Source organism: Oryzias latipes, chromosome 19, assembly GCF_053564925.1.
Source record: "Oryzias latipes strain Hd-rR chromosome 19, Olatipes_Hd-rR_3.1".
Classification (NCBI taxonomy): Eukaryota; Metazoa; Chordata; class Actinopteri; order Beloniformes; family Adrianichthyidae; genus Oryzias; species Oryzias latipes.
The window spans coordinates 12,538,810-12,554,346 of NC_136255.1; the positions used below are offsets into that span (position 1 = coordinate 12,538,810).

The window sequence follows — 15,537 nt, forward strand, 5'->3', positions numbered from 1 at the left end:
AGTGACCATATGCTAGACACGCATCAAATGCCTGGTGTGGACGCAGCATTATACTTGTACTCAAGTGTTTTTAATAAACTAAATATTAAGTCTGCCACATTTCCTAAGGTCAGCAAGCTCAATTTCCAAAGGATGCTTTTAGGTACTATTAAATAAACTGACAAAACTGTATCAAGCACACAACTATATGAAAAGACCTCATGCCAAATGACATTTTTTTTATTCATTTGACATTTGATCATACAGAATTACATTTTCTTGTCTTTTTTTAACAAATGAAGATTTCAAGGTATATGGCTTTGCAAAACAATACATGTACTGGAGCAGGTGTAAAAACAACAACAACAACAACTAATTTTAGAAAAAAGCATGAACAAATAACAGATGAAAACCAATTTTATGAACTCTGTGGAACTTTTTAATTGCATTTTGGTACATGTCTGATCGCATTGGATTTCACCCATAAAAGTAATGGAATGAAATTTGAGAGCAAAGAGTGTAAAAAACAACAAGTTAGAAACAATAATCAAGGGCTTTTTGCAATTAATATGGACCACAAGCAAGGCTTTTCTTTGCAGATATAGATAAAAATGAAAATTATTTATTATTCTTGGTCATTTTGTCATTTTGATTATCCATTTCAACTAAAAAATGATTGATAATTTTCTTTAGATACATCTGCTTATACATAAAGGAGATTGTTTTGCTTTCACCAAAACGCTTTCCTAATGTACAGTCTTTTCAAGTGAAGAGTGACTGCAATTGATGTGTAATTACTGTTATCCCTATAATTACTTATATTAAAGGTCCGGACATATTGATCTTTTATTGTATGACTCAGAACAGCTGTGAAGGTAATTAGGGTAGACGCAGCTTTCCGGTTATTTTATGACTGTCCCATATCACTTCAAAAAGTGTCTTTAATTTCCCACTCTCAAAGCAAATTTACAATCTCTGATGTTTTGCACATTGAGGCTGTGTAGAAACAGCTTGAGTCTGTGTGGGTATTATGACCATGTGGGTCTCAGGTGTGAACTTTAACTCTCATTATTCCCCTGATGCCCGCTTGTGTTTTAATGCCTGGTTTGACCACTTCTAAATGTTGTTATACGCCTGAGATAATGAGCTAATTTGAGTTTTATTGTTATGTGGGATACTCCACCTCTGGGTTGATGTGGAGAAACGCAGGAATGTTGTGCTTTTGTGGTGCATTTCACATAACTTGGCCTCAGATACTTTTGTAACTATTTTGTGTAGCTCAGTGTTGCATGGCTGAATGCAGACTGTGTAGAGACTGAGTATTGTTCTCTGTCCTTTAATGGAAACTTGTCAGCCGAGGTAAAAAGAAAATTGTGACCCAACACCGCTTTATCTCGAAGTGTCAGCAATTTACCCCAATTTTCATTTTCCTCAGATACCTAAGAGAGTGCATCACAGTGAAAATGACATTAAATTGCAAGACGAGTTAGAAAGAGGTCAATTGTGGTAAAATGCTGCATTTCATTTGCCTCCAACATCAAAAGTCAGCTACAGTCACATACAGACTTACTACTCAGTTTCAAAATGCCAACACAGTGTGTTGTAGAAATTACCTACCAAACAACTTTAATATTTGCAACATAAAGTGAGATCAAAGCATTGATGATGTAGAAACAAAGGGTTTGCATAAAAAGGGTTTTGCTTAAAACGTAGTTAAACCACAGATGTTGATGGATACCATGGATATCGCTAAGACAAACGTTACTGTGACTGCATGTGCTAACTCCCAACATTGTTAGCAAACATGCAAAAAACAGACGGATACGGCTAAGTAGGGCTGAGCGATATAGACTTTTTTTATATCAAGATATCGTTTTTGTCATATCAGGCAATGCCAATATGTATCACGATACAATCTAGGAACTGAAAGCAAATTCTCAGAGTTTTCTTATTGTCGTTTAGACTGTTGCTGCTGTGCATGCTTGGTGGCTCTGCTTCAGGTGATAAAAAAGGTTGGTGGTATTTCCAGCTAAGACAAACGTTACTGTCACTATGACTCCGAACATTGTCAGCAACATGCCAAACAACAGACTGATAGCGCTAAAACAAATGCTACCCTGACTACGCTAACTACCAACATTGTTAATAACATGTAAACAGATTGATAGAGCTGAGATAAACTTTACTGTGACTATGCTAACTCCCAGTGTTGTTAAAAACACGTAAAAAAGTTTTAGTTCGACACAGTTAATCGCATCAGCCTTTTTTATGCAGTAACACCCCGTATGCATCGCAAAAACCAAACAGACTGACATTTAGACAGAGCGCAGTATGCCTCTGAAAATCTCAATGTCAGTGAGCACAACCAGAATAAATCTGTGTATAAGGCGCTCCAGAGAAGGTGCACTGTTATTTTTATGAAATTACAAGCAATGAGGCTTTTAAGTGTGCCTTATAGTGCACTTATAGGCTCAATTTACTAGTCTAAGAACTTTCAAATACACTAAACCATCTGTCCATTTTATGAAGTTGGTTTTGGCTTTAATTAGCTAAGATGGTAAAAGTGCAAGCAGCTTTTCATTATGTCATGGATTGATTTGTTTAACATTTTGTTCCCATTAATGGACTGTGACAAGATTTTAAAAGTTAATCATAACAAATGACCTTGCAGGGTTCCTGCTTAAAAAGCCCACCACATTTGGTGTTAAAAGGAATTTATAAAAAAAAAATTCAGGGTTTAGTTATTTTAATTAAAAACTTAAGGCACTGACCTTAACTTATCTGCCAGTTCAAGGTGCAGAATTAGACATATAAGAGTACTAGAGCTGATAAAACACTTCATATAGAAAACCTACAGAATAAGAAAACTTTTTTCGACTTTGGTGTTGTTTTCATTCTTGGGCATATTTGGAAATTTTATGTAATAATAATAATAATAATAATAATTTATGTAATAATTTTTGTAATAATGTACGTTAATAAAGAAGGAATGGCCAAGAAGCTTCAGAGAGAAAATTAGTGAATTTCTCAAATTCCGCTTTGTAAATGTTAGGCCTCCTTTCAATTCTCAAACCATCATCCAATGAGGCAGTTAAACTAACACCTTGAAAGCCATTTAAACTGTCCCTTCTGTTTGAAAATCCTTGAGTATTCTAACTGTGGGTTTCGGAGCACCTTGGGCTCTCGTTTTTTTTTTTTTTTAACAAAGACCACCACTCTTCAAAGATATCACGCAGTTCCTAGAGGGGTGCAGACAGAGGAAAAAGAGGAAAATGTCAGTTTAACTGAGTGACAAACCTCCTTTCTCCTTCCCTTTTGTCCCTAAAAAAATGTTTACTTGCATTTATTGGGAAAAAAAGGCTTAGTTTCCTAGAGACTCTCTAGTTTTAATTCCCCGTTCTGTCCTATCTCATCTAATCTCTTCTTGTGTTCAGTGGGTAAGCCCAGGATCAAGTCACTGACTGTGATCCAATTACCATCCAGCTCCAAAGGACTGTAGTAATAATTTTACTTCAGCTACCTTCAAAAACAACCTTAAAAAAAAAATCACACTTCATAAAGTCATGGGTATATTTTACTTTCAATGGAATCAGTGTAAAAGACAATTTGTCAGGCCTGATAACAAGTGATCAACTCACAAGTTGTGGGTTTACAGTGAGCGCTGATGAAGTCGAGGAGGACATTTATAACCAGATAACTGGATTTCACGGCATCTGCACGCATCCAATTTACTGCTGCCCTCAGTAGCACTTTGGTTGGGCCACATTTCATGAAATTATTTAGCCACAGGCAAATCCGGGAACTATTTGGACTCTGAGCATTTCTGGCACAATGCAGTCTCTTGTTGATGCATGTTTATGTTTTGTCTTGAAAAAGTTTCAGACAATTTGCCAAGAAATGCTAAATAATTCACGATTGCTCATAATTTAACCTGTTAGGAGTTAATTAAAGAGCCATGAAGCATGTGAAAATGTTCAGCCTTCTTGCAGTTTCATGTCAGAAACAGTTAAGAACAACACTGGAAGAAGATCCTTGTGCCCACTGCAACTGTTCACGGCAGTCACCTGCAAAGGTCTTCTGACAGTTGAACACTCATGTTAACGTGGAGTTGGTTGTGAATGGTTTGTGCAACCCTTGTGCTATCCTAGGTACTTTAACATTGGGAGTTGGGTCATCTAGACCCACTAGACAGTGCTCTGAACCTTTTTTCTTTAATGATTTGTGATCTTCACTGGTGTCCATGGATTACATGAAATCTTTCCACCTTTGTCATGGTAGGGAGAACACATCAAGCAAAGGGTGGGGTCATCTAAGATAGCACAAGGGCTAGAAACCCTGGTACCCTTCACATCTGGTAAATGGGGCTGCAGCTGTGTAGCATTTGCAAAATGACGTCTGAGTGTATAGGTCATTGTTGCTGTCTGTCACTTGGGGGGGCTCCACCTTGGGCCAGGGTTTTGTCCCAAACTCTGCTAGTTCTGTGTCTTGATACAAGTCTACTGATGCAACTTTGAGACTCACCAAGTTCACCTACAACATCTGACTGCATACCAGCAACCAGAAGACGCACTATGGCCAGGTGGCGCTGCTCGTGCGTGAAGCGACGTTGTGTGTTCATGGCTGTTTGAATGATGAACTTGGAATGACTTACTGGCCAAATCGGCCTTTTATCCCCACATAATGTTGAAATTGATGCCACATTGAAAAGGTTTTTCTCTTAGAACTTTTGGGGTTTGGCCCCAATAAGTAAAGCTACACAGTACACAGCGATACTATTATGTGGACGAACGCACGTGATGTGTGTTTATCACACCAATACAATTGCTAAAAATAAACAATTTATGCAGTTTTTTTCCACAATATCTAAGCTCATTGTGAGTAGTATTTGTATGTGTACGTATATATATGTGTGTGTGTATGCACAACTTTCTTTAGTGAAGCACAAATAATAGATAAAATCTAGAATTGCATTTTTTAAAATAAAAAATTGGATGGTAGGAGAGAACTCAAAAAACCCAGCCAACATTGAAAAATAATTTATTTCAGAAATGTACTGTGACCATATATTCATTCAGATGCTGCATGATAAGCTGTTGCTGCGCACAATAATATCACCCCACAGAAAGAAAAAAGAAAGAAAAAAAATCCAAAAAGGAAGGAAGTAGATGGCCTCTTCATCTGCTTCTTGAGCAATGGAAGCTAGGAACACAGCACAGAGTCTTCACTATAGTGTAACGAGTGGCGGCGGAGGGATGACGCCATCCTCCAGGTGGGTCTAAAGTTGCTGCAGGACAAATCCTTTGTATAAACATACAGTGAATAGAGCTTACGCACAACATGTGCGCTCTCGCACTCGTGCGCGCACCAGCTGGAACAGCACAGTCACACCTGAACAGCACCCAAAAGGGAAAGTGGTGAAGCAATTCAATGACATCATCTCTTGTCTATCGTGATACTGGTCTGTGAAGCATTTTTGCAGCAGGGAAGGAGGAAAGAAATAAAATAAAATAAAATTACACCCAGGTGTCCGAACAGGACGGTCTCTAACACTTTGACACTTTTAAATGACACATGAATTACGAAATATTTGATGCTTATGCAAATCGATCCACAACCCCCTCCTGTCAGGGTTAAAAGAAGGCTCTTGGAGTGCAGGGGCCAACACAAAGGGCACCCTCAGCAGTTCTGTCCCAACTGGTGCCACTCTTTAGAAATGTCTTGACTTTTCTTTTATTCTAATCAAGGCAGCTGCGATCCACAGTAAAGCACTCACATAAGACTCCAACCACTTTAAACACGTTTCATATATCTGTAGGAAACTTCAGGTACAGCGTGATCAGTGACGTCTGTCAGACTGTGCTCGACAGTTCTGTGCATTCGTGTGCTATTGAGTCAAAGAGCCATTTCCATGAATATGCAAGGCTTGATTTTCATTGTGAGCAACACCCCTTAGAGAAAATTCACCAATATGGCACCAACTTCATGTCCATTTTTTTTAGCCTTTTTTTTCTCCTCCTGCGTCAAATCCGAACGCCTTGTTCTTCTTCCATGTATGGCTCTGGGGTGGGTCTCCATCAATGCAGAGTCCATTTTGACTTCTAGCTATGTATACTATATATACTGTACATAATATATTTATATTTATTGGTACGGTTTGTGTGTTCTCAAAGATTCCTGTGACTTTGTACAGAGCAAACAATCTTAATCTTAACTGATGGCTTTAAAAAACACAAACGTGAAAGCAAAACCCATGCAAGTCATTTTGTTAGCAAAAGAAAGAGGTGGATGATATCAACGTGATCTTTTCTGCACAAAAAGGGAAAAAAAGGAAATTTAAAAGTACGTATTTTGTTTTTAAATGCATATATCCTGTCTGACTAAAGAAGATGCAAAAAAACCCAAAAAAGGACGATGTAAAAACAAGTGAAAGAGTTGATTGGCCTGTCTTGGCATTTTGCAATGCCTTACACTTCTTCACTCAAGGCAGATTTTTCAAAAGTTTTAATGTCCTTTTCTGAAACCTTTTTTTTTTCACACAAAAGAGGAGAAGCCGGCAATAGGAGCCCGCGATCCGGGTGCTAGACTGCTGGGCGGCCTGTAAAGGGTGCTGTGTTGGCTGGGGGGGTTTGAGCTCTGCTGGGAAGGGGTGGGAGTCCGGCTCCCCTTGGGCCTGAACAGCGTGCCTTGGCCCTGGGGCTGGCCCTGGGCTTGTTGAGGCTGCGGGCTGGGTGAACTGAGCTGGGGTGGCAGCGGAGGTAGAGGGGGCAGCGGCGGAGGAGCGCCGTGCTCCGACTCAGACTCTGAGTAGTTGTAGGCCTGCGCTCGGGATATTCCTTTCTGCTGGCGGCGCCACGAGTTGTAGTACGTCGGGTCACTTATGTAGTGGTTGACAAAGGAGTGGGTCTTTTGTCTGTTTGGGTCGACCTCACACTCGCTGTCACTGCCCTGAAAGAAAACACCAGACAGGTTGTGTTTTGGAGTTAGCATGATAGCGAATTTAAACTCTCCCTCTTTTTTTTTTAGACATTAAGAGACAGCAGTTTCATATGGGAATGAATATGACGTTATTTCAAACCACATGCTGACATAATCTGCTCAAAACAGCACAGATACAGATGGTCAGTGATGGTGGAAGCATGATTGGCTGGAAGCTGAAGCATACACAGAATACCAACAGGACATGAATGAAGTCATCATTTGGAGTGTAACACATCACTTGGAGAATCAGGAATAAAGCCTGACCAAAAGAAAAAGAAAATAAAAAAATGCACCACATAAACCGGAAAGGGAGTGAATGTGATCACTTTGGAATCGATCACTTATGGGACTTAAAAAAACAAACAAAAAAAAACATTCAAAGCAGCCATTGGAACCTCACCAAATGCAGTGGTAGTGTATGTTGGCCACCTGTCCCATAGGAAAACACCAGCGCCTCCTATGGGTGAACAAAACAATGGGTTTTACAGTGTGTCAGCATAACAGAATGACTCAAATGGCTGAGTGATGATGATGATGACGGTTCACACCAAAATACGGACAGAAACATGGGGATGGACACACCCATCATACGTGTTCTGTGTGAATGGTGTGAAATCTGCTTTCTTTAAATCGCGGTTTAGGTTTGACATGAGTAACAAATCACCAGTGCTTCACTGGATGAGGTTGTGCTGGAGGCTAATAAAGTAAAAAAAAAAAAAGTGACTTAACTGCTTTTTACTCCAGTCGTCCAGCTGTTGTTTGAATAACCATCTTGTTACACTAAACGACTGCAGTCAATTTTGCCAAAATTATAGTCAAATAATATTCTAAAGTGCAGTCATTCTGAGCTGGTATTAAGAGCCCTACAACAGAACAGGTACCAAAAAAGGTTCAAAAACAATCCATGTTAAGATTCTCCTCTTTTTTTCAGGTGCTCTTTGTTCTCCCTCTGTCCTACTTTTACAGTTTTGTTCCATTCCCTCAAACAGAAACAGAACTGCTGGCAGGAGCTAGAAATCTAGAGAACAAACCACAGTGCCTAAGCTGAAAGTTGCACCGCACATATGTGATACATATGTAGTCTAAGGTTTCCTTTACCGTACATAAAACATACACAGAAACTTTGCTTTTTTTAAACTTCAGAAAAATTTAAAGAAGTAAAAAAAAGTGTTTTAGGACACAAACAGGTACTATTTTAATTTTAAGTATTTAACCCTGAATACCCATTTGTATCATACTTTATTATGTGTTTGTGAGGCATCTAGCTTATTAGCGTGATCAAAACTTTTCTTAAAAACTAATTGTTTAAAAACTTGGTCCCTGTTTTCTGTCCGGTAATTCATCATCACTCCACTAGGGGCAGTAAAAGGGCGTTTCCTGCTCATTTCACTTTTTTTTAAAATACACGTCCTGTCCAACAGCTGCGCAAACGTATGAGAGCTGAAGGCCTCTTGTGTTGGACAGATGTTACTGTTAGAACAGTGTGTGACACACAAGGTGTATATTTATTCAGCAAACTCCTTTTGTAATTTAGGCAAAACTTTATTTATATTGATTATATTTGTATCCTTTTTTTTTTGTTGTTGGACGGGACAAGAAAGACGAAGAGAGAGGGATGTTTGTAGGAGGAAGAGGAGGTAAAAGACAGAGAGTGGGAAAAAGGGAGGTTAAGGAAATAGGAGGATGATTATATGTATCATAAAAAAACAAGCAACAAGTTACACGAAATCTCCAAAAACCATTTGGTGTGACGTTTTACTAATTTTCAAAATTTTTTAAGTGGGAGAAACACATCTTTTGTAAATCATTATTTTAATTGACTATTTGCTGTATTGAAAGAATGCAAAACATGTTGATAGTTAATAATTTAAAGTCACACCATGTTAAAAGTGTGTGTTTCAAATTTGTCACAGTGAGTAAATAAAGTGCTTTTTTAGTTCAAAAACAATCATCTAAAGATTTTTGCATCATAAACTAACAATTTTGTGAGCAAAAACCTACCAATTACCTATCATATCATAATTGATTTTTTTATATCTAAAAAAAAGACATTTCATAGTTTTTCTTTCTGGATTTTATCAAAGGGTTTAAAAAAAACGACTTAATTCCAGAAAATTTAAATTTCTGTCAATTCTGTGATGTAGGCTTTACAGGGTTAAACAAAAGAAAGTGATCCTCTTCGCCGTTCTTTTTTTCCCCCTAAACATAATCAATGACAGATGTTTTCTTACAATACTTTTCATCAAGCTTCGTTTCTCTTAAGTATAGTCAAAATCAGAGCTGGTTAATCTGTGGTTAGTTTGTCTTCAGCGTTTCTTTTTAAATGCAGTTTGACCCAAAAATGTCTTTTGAGAGTGAACTATAGAGACACACTGAGGCTCTTCCAGTGCTATGACCTCACCGTTAAAGAATGAACCGTGCACAAAGGGATGAAACACCAAACCTGTGGCATATGTGCGGAGCGTTCATCTGGTAGCGACTGTGTGCAGAGGACTTTAATCCCATCAGTAGAAAACGCTTACATTCCCCCTTCCTTATCAGTGATCATCTCGCAAGGATCTGATTGGAAAACCTGGAGCAAAGATCCTTTGCATGTTTGCAAAATCGCGATCAGGATTAAAGCTCTTTACTTCCAGCTCATTACAAGCTAATAGCTGCAGCTAAATGCTGTGAAATCAGCATAACTGAAGCATGAAATGCAGTGTTGCACCCTCAACCTCCAGGGAGCAATCATACTGTTTTTAGAAAAAAAATTAAAAATAGATTTCACACATAGAAGCTTGTCAGTGTGACATGATCATTTACAAATGATGTGCTGAACGAGGCTGAGACAGAGATTGAAGTGCAGCATTTGATAAAATAAAAGGTCTGGAAGTGCAGTACATGTGAAAAAAAACAAAAAAAAACAATGGCAAAAATGTTCCTTTAAGTTTAAAATGACAATACAGAGAATTGTTTATTCATCATCGTTCTCTTTTTAATCCATTTATTCCCTTTTGGGGTCACAGGGATGCTGGAGCCTATCCCGGCCACTTGCGAGTGAAGACTGGGGGACATGCTGGACAAGTCGCCAGTCTGTCGCAGGGCAAACTATGAAGTGTTCTTTGTTTAATATGCATTCATAAGTATAATTATTTTAATATTTAGCATGTTGAAGTGAGCAGGAAGAAAGTTATAAAGCTAGATTCCCACCGCCCTTTGCAACACGCATTCAAGCTTCTTTTCTTTCAATGAAAAGTCTAAGTAAAATTTGCGTTTATTTAAAAAGTGCGTTTCGGTCTGTGCGTGTCTCAGGCCGCCTCGGACATTTTTTAAGACCACTTTTGAGCTCTCTGTACAAAGTGCACATCCTGTGTGTGGTCATGCGCTGGTAAACAGTAGCAGTCTGGTGTGAAGATGCGTCACACGTCTGGTGAGAGCGTAGCTACCCTCTGAATGCGGACCGCAAAAACCCCCCGAAAAGACTGATTACCATGATCAAAAAGCTTTTGAGCAAAAGAAATTCCACTGGGAAAGGCTGGGACATTGTGGTTCTGGCTGACTGTTTGTTTACAATTAACAAGCATGACAGTGGGCAGCAGGGCCTCACAGTCCATTTTGTCATTTAGAGTTTCTGATCGTTATTCAGACGTTCAGTAATTCCCTTCCTCCGCAGATCTGTCCTGTGTTCAACAATTGAATGAACTATTAACGGACACCTGTAGGGGACAGCCTTTCCCCCCCAGTGTACAGCCTGCTGGAAAAAAATTGGAAGAGGAAGTCAAAGAATTCCACTTGAGGTTGTTGAAATGATCTAAGCTGACATAGAAGTCGTCTACTGATGGAATCATTGACTGTATGAGAACTGGACTGAGTGGGTGTGACATCATCCAGAAAAAGGGCTTATTTCCGATTCCAACAAAATCACCTAAATCAATTAATTCGCCAATTTTTTCGCGATAACGACATCGTCATGTTGGAAGTAGACAATGTCAGTAAGCAGTGATTGGTCTGAGTCGGTCCGAGCAATTGATTCTATGGCAACCACTCCCTAATAAGGAGTGAGCTTTTTCTTTACCACTTAAGAGCTCAAACGCTTTGAATGTTTGATGTGGAGCCAGCGGGCACCAGCTACTGTACATCTGATTGGCCAGTTTATGACTTGAATGAGAGAGAAAAAAAATCACGAAAAATATTAAGATTATCAAGACAAAATATATTTTTTGAAGAGTTGAAGACCAACAATGGTTTTTCTGACAAATACAATGACTGAGTAATAGCTGTTTATTTCTCAATGGAAGTCTACAGGATTTTGGCTACTTGGAACTAGCGGCTACTTCCTGTTTGGAAAGCAAGGGTGAGGGGTCACTCAGTCCAATTCTCATATCCAGTCAATGGATTAAAGACATCACTGTGAAGGACAATTTCCTCTTCTTTTTGTATAACTATAGCAATGTGTACACATTTCCAATTAGGACTCCCCTCCCCCCTAAAACCCACAGACTGGGTCAGTCCTTTGTCCTTTAGTTATGAATTATTGCAATGAGGACAGGGGGGAATGGGGATGGGTGGAGCGGTTGATGGTACTTTTATTGACGAAGCAAACACAGCAGGGTCCCCAAAGACAATAACAGTATGTGTGTGTATGTGTGGGTGTGTGTGTGTGTGGGGGGGGGGCATAAGGGGTGGGGTTTGCGCGTTTTCAAAAACACTTCAAAATCACTCCAGAATGTGTTGTCCTACGGTTGGTGAACAATGGAGATCTAGAAGAAGGTCTTCAGATCTAAGAGTGAGTGTGGCATGAGCATTTCATTTCATAAAATAAAGAAATAAATACAATAAACATTACAAAGTAATTGGAGCCTAAACATCCACAGAAAAAAAAGCAAATAATAAAAAGAAAGGGGGAGTGCAATGAATCCAGTTAACATGCTGACAGCAGAATCCTTGTCGAGCTCCATTCCCTTTTATGTAGACAAAAAAAAATTTATAAAAATGTTGTGATTGACCTTCCACAAGAGAGTGAAAAAAATAGGAAAACCCAAAGAATAGGTAAAATGGTAATGGAGTGGAGGACTTCCATATAAAAAAACTTTTAAAATTTGCCACGTTGTATTTTTTTTTTTAACTTTGTGTGCCTTAATATTTGCTTGCTCATAATATTAATATTTTTTTTAGAATATTTTGCAGACAAAAAAAACAACACAAAATGTACAGGAGAAGGTAAAATCAAGAAACGTTTTGAAATCAAATAAGTTCATTTTGAATTTTAAAACTTTTATTTTCTAATATATTCAATGGGTAAAAAAAAAGGAAAAAAAAGGGAAATTTCCGCCCTGGAAGAAAACAATTAAGAAAGCATTTTTTTCTAAGTGAAGTGTTTTTGTTGAAAGGTATTAATTTTCTTAAAACTATATTCAGAAATGTATATTTTTGTAGGATTCTTTTTATTATTTTGACAAAAGCAGCATTCTGTATTTTCAACATGCCACATTATCCGCACTATAGGAACGCTTATGAAGCACAGTTTAAACTGCAAGCTATCAGCCACGCGGAGGAACATGGGAATGGAGCAGCTGCGAGAGAATTAAAGAGGAATGAATTTATGGTTCGAATAAAGCATCTCTACAGTCACTATTCAACTGAAAGCAGTTGTGCTTGCAGGGGAAATGAAGTTGCTGCGCCCTTCCAGCGGATTACAATGAAAAGCTGTCCACCTTCCGCTCCTACTGCAGTGACAAAGATCGCAGACTAACACACCCAGCCCAGCCACATCACGACATGGACGAGGTGCCGCTCGCTTTTGACATACCGGTGAGTCACACTGTCAAATGGCGGACGCAAAAAAAGCATATTGACAGTCCGCTGTGTAGCTCTCAAAATCCCTTCAGACAACAGCGTGCAGCATAACTGAATATTTCCCAAAAATCTTTGAACTGTGGAAAGAGGAACCAAAATTGGCACCAATATTCCTTACAGACTACTCAGCCATGTGGATATTCAAAATGGCAGTTTTTTTTTCAAGATGGCCACCTTTTCTGCAGTCAAATTTGCAATAAAATGGACTGATGTTGGTGTTTAACCCTTGTGCTATCCTAGTCACTTTACCATTGGGAGTTGGGTCATCTAGACCCACTAGACAGTGCTCTGAACCTTTTTTCTTCAATGATTTGTGATCTTCACTGGTGTCCGTGGATTACATGAAATCTTTCCACCTTTATCCACCTTTGTCATGGTAGGGAGAACATCGGATAGCACAGGGGTTAATCGTACATGTTGGGATTATTCAGAAGCATATGTCCCAGCGACATGACAAAAATAATCTGTAAATTATGAAGGTGGGTGTAGTGGTAGAGGTCTTTCAGCAGTCAGCCACAACCTCTGGGTTCTTACCACCTACTCAACTCTCACCTATGACTAACAAGCTGCTTGTGTACAAATATAAGGAAGAGAAACATTCTTTTTAGTACACGACATGTAATAACTGTTTTGCTAAAAGGTTGTGTTTTAGGTGTTTTTCTTTCTTTTGGTCAGAAATGACATAAAAAAAAGCCCTAAAAAGTATTTAAAGCTATTAATTTGACCTCCCTGTTGTCAGAAATATAGGATTTAATAATAAAATCCAGCAAATGTGTTCAATTCTGTCTTGGAATGGCCATTTTTGAATTTTAAGTGCCTAACTAACAATTTTAATTTCTAAGAAATGGTCCAAGAAGGATCAACATGGCAGGTTTGGTGCTTGTTTTGAGTTTTGAGAAATTGTTATAGTTATCTTCTGCACTACAACCAGAAATAATCCATATATAAAGCGCTCTGGGTTAGAAGGCGCACTTTCGTTTTTGATTTTTTTTTAAGGCTTTCAAGAATGCCTTATAGTGTGAAAAAAATATGTTAAGTTTGGGAAGGATTGGGGACTCTTACTGTACAAAAAAAAAGTGGGTTGGAGTGGCTATGGTCCCAGCTCCCATTATCAGCACAATTATGTCTCAGATTTCCCCAGATTTCCGCTAAAAACACATAAAAACTCGCACTTTTATTCACGCTCATAGTTTTCCTTAATCCTCAAATAAAATCCTGTAACAAATAGTCAAAACAAAGCAGTGATTCATCATTTGTGGCAGTAAAATATTTTTAAAGAGCAGAGTCTTAGCCAAGAAAAGCTCCAAGTCAGTGAAACATAAAAAATTAAGGAAAAAAGGCAGATGAAGGACAAGAAGGAAAGGAGGCAGTGGCCTCTGAAGGAAAGAAGAGATTCCTGATCCCTTATATTATCGGAATTTTTTCAATTAACTTTTACTTATGGGTTCACTTCCATGGATCGGCATTGTGCATAGAGAGGATAATCTCCAGTCCATCTGTGACTCAGAGATGAGATCCCCTTCAATGATACGCAGACACGACCTTGTAAAAATAAGGGAACGGTGAAAAAAAAAAAGCCTTTAGCACAACAGAGTAGGTGTATTGTTGCCTCGCTGAGTAAATGTTAGCTTCCTCCAAATCCCTTCATGAGGAGGAGCACAATAGTCATCTTATACCTGCTGAGAAGGGCTTGTAGGATTAAAGAGTACAGACAGGACGGTGTCGTGCAGATAGCTCAGTTATCCGCTCAATAAAACTTCAAAAGGCATTCCTGGACTTTTCCAAAGCACCACTGTGGTGCTGATATGGCGAGCTGTCAGCGGCGGCAGGGAAACCCCCCCGGGTGACAGTGAAGGCCCCGTCTGTCAAAGTCAAAACGTCCGCCCCTTTTTGTGGTGCAGCATGGCACCAGGCGGGTTCTGCTTCCAGGCCGTGTTTGACGGCACATATGCCAGACAGGCGGCGAAATGTCCAATCGCTTTTTTTGGGGGGGTGGGTGTTAGGGAGTATTGAAAGGTCCTGTCTGGAGCAATTCATTGATGGAGGGGGGTTCAATAGGACTTCGGTCTCCTGATAAGGACTGGCAGGGAAAGATATCTGGCAGTGGAATTTTATTTATCTCAGGGATTCTACGGTGGCCCTGAAGTGCAAATCACACCAAGAAATCACTCCACGCAAAAACGTCAACCTTCCAGAATGCAATATCCAGAAATCAAAATGAAATGTTAAAAAACACCTAAGCGCAATAAGAAACTGGAAAAGGTACCTAGATACTGATCATCCACTGATTGGATGATGACATTCGTCCATCATTCCATTCCAAAGTTGTTTGCCATGAATCAATACTAAACCGTTGAAAAAACTCAAAAATCATCCGAAATCAAACGTCATCGTCCAATCAGTGATCCTCCATTGTAATGAACTTTTGTGGTTTCTGTTTGTGCTTCATTTTTTAACATTTCAGTTCAAATTCTGAAAATTACTTCGTTTTTTTTCTCTAAATATTCATTTAGAGAGGGGGGGGGGTTGTTTTGGGATTCTGGTATTTTGCTTTGATCTCTAAATAAGTTTTGTTGGTGTGGTTTGCACTTCAGGGCCACCGTACAATTCTCTGAGATAATTTGGAAAAAAGTTCCAAGGTTATAACTCAGAGACTAAAGTTTGTTAATAAGATCCAGACAGTGTGAGATCGCTTTCACACATCTGAATAAAACAGCCGAGGTTCTAAAAAAGAATAAAACT

General features: G+C 38.9%; 1 protein-coding gene across 4 annotated transcripts in view; it reads right to left on the reverse strand.

Moving 5' to 3' along the window:
• Positions 1 to 4,999: 4,999 nt before the first annotated feature.
• Positions 5,000 to 15,537, reverse strand: part of sdk2b (sidekick cell adhesion molecule 2b) — a 392,744-nt gene continuing 382,206 nt past the window's right edge. For 2 of the 4 annotated variants that reach the window (XM_023949202.2, XM_023949201.2), the window contains exons 45-46: positions 7,358 to 7,414; positions 5,000 to 6,924 (exon numbers count right to left, since the gene is read on the reverse strand). In XM_023949202.2, coding sequence (XP_023804970.1) covers positions 6,511 to 6,924; positions 7,358 to 7,414 — 471 coding nt within the window. In that variant the 3' untranslated portion in view covers positions 5,000 to 6,510. The remainder of the gene's footprint in view (positions 6,925 to 7,357; positions 7,415 to 15,537) is intronic. The other 2 variants (XM_023949204.2, XM_023949203.2) reach the window with 1 other exon arrangement.